This window comes from Sinocyclocheilus rhinocerous, unplaced genomic scaffold (genome assembly GCF_001515625.1).
Source record: "Sinocyclocheilus rhinocerous isolate Xijiao unplaced genomic scaffold, SAMN03320098_v1.1 scaffold69, whole genome shotgun sequence".
NCBI classification, from domain to species: domain Eukaryota; kingdom Metazoa; phylum Chordata; class Actinopteri; order Cypriniformes; family Cyprinidae; genus Sinocyclocheilus; species Sinocyclocheilus rhinocerous.
Window position 1 is genome coordinate 335220 of NW_015667272.1, and position 7952 is coordinate 343171.

Genomic DNA, 7952 nt, shown 5'->3' on the forward strand with positions numbered 1-7952 from the left:
GGATTTCTACACTCCTATATAAACAAAAGGAAATTACTGATAGGGAGAAATTTCCCGTCAGGTCCTTTCCATGTTCTCACCGCGACCGCAACACGCAGCATGCATTCAGCTCCCACGGGAGCTAAACACGCTCTGCCCAAACGCTAGATACCTCAGAAATCAAGCGAGAAAGGAAACCGCTGCCACGAATGCGTTGCTATTCCCATGAGAGACGAACGCACTCATGCAAACGCTATCTAGAAACTCAGGTAAATGGTGAAGTACTCGCCTCCCCCTCAGTAGTCCTGCGAATGCATCACGATGAGCACAAGCCGTCTCCTCGTGAGATGAGTGCGTTCAATTCATGCTTATCCCTCACAAGAAATAAGCAATGAATGCAGAGCGCATCCAACTTCCTCGAGAGCTGACCGCGCTTGCTCTTCACCACACACTCATAGCACGCGAGCCGTGTGAAACTGCAGGTATCAGAGCAAAGCCTCTGGCGAGAGAACATGCACTCCTAGTCGTGCTTAGCTTAACACTAACATAAACAAACGGTCAGTGAAGACGAAGAAGAGGATGACGTGTTATCCCGGCACCCTTTTATACTGTGATCGGGCAGGGTAATGACGTCATAGGCTGTCACCGGCCAATGTTATTGTCGTTTTTAGATGTATGCCTCAGACACTGGTCACGCTGAAGGCGTTCACCATAGCGACCCCTAGAGGACGCAGTTCGAAGTTCCCTCGAAAGGGAATCTCTTCCCGCTTCCGCGGCTTGTTCACACACAGATTCAGCTAATGATGGCAGGGCAAAACAGACCATTTCGAAAGCATATTTACATTTTACCCTACTAGAATGGATGCCGGAAAGTTATCATATTCATAAGTGCAACAAGTCATTTGCATGTGTAAGTAGAAACGTGCAATTCAGACGAAACTTCTGGGCTGATTTTATTTGTGCACTTGATTTTTTTTGTGGGAGCTTGTCACAATATCAAAACTGACCGCCACAAATAGTCTTCAGAAAAGCTTTGATGTCATTTTCATTTCGTCTTTCCTGTAATGCCTGATAAAGTAGCGTTTGTGAGCGTGGCGCTTAATTGATTACAGCCGTTACGGGGGAAACCGCTATATCTCCCGCTCCAACAGTGCCTCCTGCTGGCTGCAAGTCTGGGAAGCACTGGGGAAAAAAGAAAAGAAAATCGGCCAAAAAAATCGGCATCATATATCGGCCATCGGCTGCCCTGATTTCTAAATATCGGCATCGGCATCAGCCAGAGAAAAACCCATATCGGTCGACCTCTACTTTGTATTCAAGTTGGTTACATATGGTTTTGAAAAACTAACTAATTTAATGACATATTACATTAAAAAAAATTTAATTTAAAATTAAAAATTATAACATTGTCCTTACATCTTGAATAAATGTAAGTGTACACATCTTAATCCTTATTTTCCAAAATGTTTATTTATTTATTTTTTTAGTTGATCCACAGGACATTGAATGTTGTGTGGTGTTATGAGGTCATCTGCATGATATAATTTATTGTTGGCTGATTTAGCAGACAGACGTTTTTCAAATATTTATAAGCAGTTTTTTTATATTTTTGTAAGAAATAATACAGATATTTAAAGTTTTAAATTAAATTTCATCCTTTTAGTGAGCCCTTGTTCTTTGATATAAGAACAGAAATAAATTTGAGTTCAGAATTTTAAAAACATGGTCGGCGTCGATAGCCTTGTGACCAGTGCGCCGACATATAACTTGGCGTCCCGAGTTCGAATCCCGGCTCATGGACCGATCCCGCCCCCCTCTCTCTCACCCACTTCGCTTCCTGTCACTGCTATACTGTCCTATCAAAATAAAATGTGAAAACGCCAAAAATAAATCTATTAAAGAAATTTAAAAACATGTTAATCACAGAAGAGGTATATTTAAGTCAAAGTGTGTATAGCATTTATGTATTTTTATTATGACTAGTGCTGTCAAACGATTAATCGCGATTAATCGATCCAAAATAAAAGTTGTTGTTTACATAATATATGTGTGTGTACTGTGTTATATGTATTATGTATATATAAATACACACACATACAGTATATATTTTGAAAATATTTACATGTATATATTTATATAATTTGTTATATATAAATCTATTTAATATACAAATATAACGTATTTTTCTTAAATATATACATGCATGTGTGTGTATTTATATATGCATAATAAAAATACACAGTACACACATATATTATGTAAACAAAAACTTTTATTTTGGATGCGATTAATCGTTTGACAGCACTAATTATGATAGTCACGTCATTGATTCAGATAAACACTGCCTTAAGGTAAGTCACATTTACAGTTGTTCAGCTAATTTGAATTGGAATCTTTCTAATTGGTAATTTCGCGTGAGGGCGAAAGATTTTGTCACGCAGATTTTGCAGTGGGTTCAAGTTGGCCATGAACTGACCAACAGAAAACTGTTTGATTTAAAAGTGACTTCTGTGTGAGTGCTGCTTCATACCAGAGGTGGGAGTAAGTCACACATGTGCAAGTCACAAGTAAGTCTCAAGTCTTAACCTTCAAGTCTCAAGCAAGTCAAGTCAAGTCACTGCTTTTGTCAAGCAATTTAAGTCAAGTCGTAGCTTGAGTCAAGCAAGTCATACAAATGTTTGATGATTTCACTGAATTTATATATTAAAATAATTTAAAACTACAGTAGTTATAGACTATGGGAGTTTTATTTGCAACAAAAAAAATTGCAATATGCATTTCTACTCAAAAAGTGTTGTTAATACAATAAAAATCTAAAATAAATAAATAAATAAAAATTAAAACTACATAGCCTAAGATGTAAATGTAACTAAAATTAGTCTTAACATAAAAGCATGAAAAGTATTTAGGCACAGCTGTTTCAATGTGCCTCAAATATTGAAGAAACCCATGAAAAAGTATTAAACAACTCAAGTAAAATGGTTTCTATGCCACCAAATGGCATTCTTCAAACAGGCATCACCTTTATGGGACATGAACACATCCTTAAGTTAGATCCTTCCTTTTTAACAAAAGAATAACAACAACAAGAAAAAATATTAATAATTGAATCACACAAACCTTGCACCTGTTTATAATGTACATTATTAATCTGTGTGAGTGTGTGTGTGAGAGAGAGAGAGAGAGAGACATTTTTGAGTGAGTGTGATTTATTAATATTTGTGAGTGAATGTGTGTACACGTGTATGAGTGTGCATGGTTGTGCTTGCAAGTTTGAGGGGTTTTTTTGTTTTGTTTTGTTTGTTTGTGTGCAATAAAACTGTTTTCACTGGTGTATTTTTCTGTTTCTGTTGTAAGACAACAGGATGAATATGAAATCGAGACCGAAACGCGGCCCATTAAGACTACCAGCTCTCCGTTAGATGTTAATCTGCACAAAAATCCAGATTTATAATCAAGCCGTCGTCTGAGGTGTCAGCTGCGTCGCCAAATCTATTGACAAAGTCGCTAAGTTGGCAACACTGTGCACAATCTGCTTGCCTGCTGCGTCACTTGGTTAGGTTGCAGTGCGTTCAAAAACAAACACATTTATTGAACGAAAGACAAGTTATTTCGAGTCATTTAACTAATTAATTAAGTTCGAGTCAAGTCTCAAGTCATGAATATCAAGTCAAAGTCGTCTTTTATGAATATTTGTCAAGCAAGTCTCAAGTCCTAAAATTTGCGACTTAAGTCTGACTCGAGTCCCCCACCTCTGCTTCATACATAGCTAGTATTAGCTACACTATTGATAATGGACTTTTTTTTCCTACGATCATTTCGCCAATTTGACCTCACCTTTATTCTCTTTCTGACTTCCATACTGTAAACAGGGTCCCTCTCAATACTTGTTCCTGTTTCTCTTCATGTAGAACAACTTCACAGCTCTCCTGCAGCTGCTGCCAGTGCTGGTGCTCATTCTGATATCTGTATTCACTCAGCTGATGGCAACCAACCCTCCCTACAGCCTCTTCTACAAACCGTAAGTCAACCGTGGCACATGGTTTTAAACATCCTTCGAAGAAAAGACCTGACATATACTCTCTCTCACAGGTCCATGGGGTTGGTGGTGTCCAGAGAAACCCAGCACATGGGTGTGCCATACTATGTGGAAAAGAGTTTTGAGAAAGAATACAGCGGTGCTGCTCTGGACGAGCTGGAGAAGACTATTGAGAATGACTATATTGACCACCTACAGAGCAGCTGCTGGAAAGAGAAGCAACAGAGTATGATGCCTTCTCATCCATTAGGTTATGACTTTGTAAAATAAAGTCCTGTATTACTAAAGCTGTTGTTTCGTTTCAGAATCTGATCTAGCTAATCTGGGCCAGCTGTACCGAGATGAGCGGCTGAAGCAGAAGGCAGAGACCATGAAGCTGGATCACTGTGAAAAGCTGAACCGCTTCATGGCCCGACAGAGAGGAGACTGAGGCAGCGTCGCCCTCCTAGACAGCATGGTCAGCCTAATCAAAGAGCTTTTAGAATTGGTTATATATTTCAATTTACTCGGGTGGGTCACCTTTTTGGGAAGGAGAAAGGAAGAGATGTGTTAAAGCAGGAGCCCAAGCTGATTTTCTCATGAGCATTTGTGCCTTTCATCCCTGAATGGGATGAAGTCTGAGGGCCTTTAGCTCATCTGATTCAGCTGCTATGCACAACTGTGGGTAATTCGTGCGAGCGCCTGGTATTTTTTTCCTTACATTAAGGAGCACCGACTCCAGGCTGGCCGACAGGATTAAAGCTAGTGATTGTTGTTTATTAGTCGCATTTAAGCTTTATTGTTAATAGGAATTTAACTTATTCAATAACATATTTAATTTCTGAATTTGTGCTGTGAATTACATTCGACAACAACTTTTAATAGAAAACGACTTTTTTGTTTTTGGAAACAAACGGTTCTCAAAAACAGGGATATAAACCACTACAGCTTTTCAAAGCTCTCTGGACGTCGCATGAAAAAAAACCCTTATGTACATTAAATTAGTTTTTCGGTCCTTTGTTACAGTGGTGTATGTTTTCGGACATTAAAAGGTATTGGGCAACTGTTTTTAAGCAAGGTAAAAATTCAGTGCACTGACAGAAAAGCTAAATGCCATTACCTCTGAATTATTAATTAATCTGCCGTATTTGATTTATATTTTGGCACTTTGTCTTAACTTCTCGTGTATTGCATGCATCCATCCATGCATTCTCCCCGCCTTGTTAGTGTTCGAAGTTGTTACTGGCACAGTTTAATATCAGTGATTATAACTAGGCAAATAACCGCTACTGAGCATCTGTTTTAAACTACAATTAATGTTTTACCTCTTGTCGCTGAACACTATGTTCTATATATAATAACATACTGATCTTTAGCACAAATTTGAGCCTGAGGGATGTTTAGAAGTGCAACAGGAGGCGTCCGCTCATTCGGGATGAAATCGAGGAAGAGTGTCGGGTGAGACGTGGCGAGTTTGTGCCGGTGGTGGTATTGTGATCTTGTTTCCACGCAGTATGCTGAAAGTGGAAGTTTTGTTTGGATTGAGTGCGTTTTTGTGCTGCTTAAATAAAACATTACATCAAACACGGTTTCTCTGTGGTCTGTGAAGTTGTATGCTGAATTCACTAATTGACAAAAAAAAATTGTCAGGAAGAGGTGCCAATTAAAGTAAATGGTGACCAAAGAATTTCAATAAATAATGACTTTGACTCAGCATAAACATTTTTTAGATTATTGATCTTATTTCTTTCATTTCGATTTTTTTTTTATCTCGTAATTTTTAATAAAAAAATGTCACTGCTTGATCAAACTCCTTCGATCTTATCCTCCACATAAATCCAGCCATTTTCTTTACTACAATCTCGTATTCACATCTGTCTCCATCCAGTCTACAACCAATGGATCCCGTCCTACATTTTGTTTTTGATAATCCGTTACAGTTATTATATTGTCATTACACTGTTCCCCACACCAATCTACCATAAGGCTCCAGAAGACTTTGAATATACTACACAAGTCATATGGTCTCTTTTTATGATGCTTTTTTATTTTATTTTATTTTTTTTTTAGAGCTTGAAAGTCCTTGGTCCTCATCCGTTACATGGAAGAAAGCAGTGTGAACATTATTTAAAACCTCTCTAAGTAAAAAAAAAAAAAAGTAATTTAGTTTGGAAGGACACAAGAATACAGCATTATGGCAGAGTGAAAAGAGGGTCAAATATCAGTAACATTGTTCCCACATAAGAAGGCATATCCATTTAAATTTTTTGTCCTTTCGTCAGGTTTATTCCCGGTCGTTTGTCAATACCTGTAAAGGCACTATTCGTACACAAAACATAGCTTTAATACTACACAACACACCTCACAAAATTACATACACACAGACACATACATGCACAGATTTTGAGGCAGTCCCATCGTTGTCCGATCCCCAATACCATGATCCAGTGATTCCCTCATGAACTTTTCTGTTTAAGCGTGTTGGCGATATGGTTCAGACAGATTGTGCTATGCTGTCAGCACTCACTTACTAGCGTTTCAAAGGAACCCACTACTGGCCGCTCATTTCTTCATCTTCAGGTCTGCTTCTATAGCGCAGCGTCGCCCCCTTGTGCCCCCGTCCTGCAGAGAGGGAAGGAGTCATGGTTGTCAAGGTCACTTTAAAGCAAGTAATTTTCCCCCCTATTTTTGCAGCAGCTTTTCCAGATCACTTTTAAATATATGTGAGACTGAACATAAAATCTGACAATTATGGTATGTAAAAAATTGCTAGTAACCTCCAGTAAACAAAAAGGTGATTTCTCAAAAAAGCAACTGGCTCTAACTTCACCCCAAAATGAAAATTCTTCATCTGTTCAACATGTTGATGTTGGTAACCAAAAGTTGCTGGTAGCCATTGACTTCCATACTATTTTTTTTTTCCGACTATGGAAGTCAGTGGTTACCAGCAACTGTTTGGTTACCAACATTCTTCAAAATATCTGTAAAAACAGTGCTGATAAGTGGTAGAAAAAGCAGACAGGATACTTACAAAGAGAGAGAGAAGGAATGCAGGAGAGGCCATGGGAACACAGTCCTGTATGAGGACAAAGGTCAGCGTCAGAGGGATAAAGGAGTCTCAAATACACACTCAAATGCAAAAGTGGTTTAAAGGTGGATGTTGCATTGAAACAGACAAGAACAGAAAGATAGGGTGAATATGGTTTCATAAATGTTTGTAAAACTTAACTCAGTTGGACTGACCAGATTTAGACATCTATTGTGATGTCTTTCATATCACTTTCTTCCCACATTATTGAATAATTTAAACTCAAATCAGTATTTCATGTCAATTGTTTATTAAATGTATACATGTGCAATACCATTCAAAAGTTTGGTGTCAGTATTGCTTTAAGAAACCAATATTTTTATTAATCAAGGACATGATAGATTAATAAAAACATTTATATTGTTTCAAAGGATTCAAAGAAATACTGTTCTTCTGAACTTTTTATTCATTGAAAAATCTTAACAAAAATGTATCATGGTTTGCGCAAAAATATTAAGCAGCACAACTGTTTTATAATAAATAATAAATATTATTAGTAGTAAATATTAAATCATATGAAATGTTTCTTGAGCACCAAATCAGCATATTAAAATGATTTCTTAAGGATCATGTGACACTTGTCATCATGTGAAAATACAGCGTGGCATCACAGAAATAAAATTACATTTTAAAATATATTCAAATAGAAAACAGTTATTTTTAATTTAAATATTTCACAATATTATTGTTTTATATATGTATATCAGACACATAGATAGAGTAGTGTGATAAGATTACATTTATCTGAATTATAGCTTTTCATAGCGTCTGTGCAGAGTCTCTCTACTAATAGTGAAGCTGCGAGTTTAATTACTTCAAAAACAGTGATGTTACTCCTGTATATGTGTGTGTGTGTGTGTGTGTGTG

The 7952-nt window shown here is 37.3% G+C and overlaps 2 protein-coding genes across 2 annotated transcripts in view; one reads left to right on the top strand and one right to left on the bottom strand.

Annotated features, from left to right (window-relative positions):
* The window catches only part of LOC107733512 (dnaJ homolog subfamily C member 18-like), a 16399-nt gene extending 11297 nt beyond the window's left edge, over nt 1–5102 (top strand). The window contains exons 6-8 of the mRNA XM_016545161.1: nt 3891–4000; nt 4072–4244; nt 4324–5102. Of these exons, the coding sequence (XP_016400647.1) occupies nt 3891–4000; nt 4072–4244; nt 4324–4448 (408 nt within the window). The 3' untranslated portion in view covers nt 4449–5102. The remainder of the gene's footprint in view (nt 1–3890; nt 4001–4071; nt 4245–4323) is intronic.
* Nucleotides 5103–5797: 695 nt separating this feature from the next.
* LOC107733476 (bromodomain-containing protein 8-like) overlaps nt 5798–7952 on the bottom strand; it is a 16770-nt gene continuing 14615 nt past the window's right edge. The window contains exons 18-19 of the mRNA XM_016545108.1: nt 7029–7073; nt 5798–6619 (exon numbers count right to left, since the gene is read on the bottom strand). Coding sequence (XP_016400594.1) covers nt 6560–6619; nt 7029–7073 — 105 coding nt within the window. The 3' untranslated portion in view covers nt 5798–6559. The remainder of the gene's footprint in view (nt 6620–7028; nt 7074–7952) is intronic.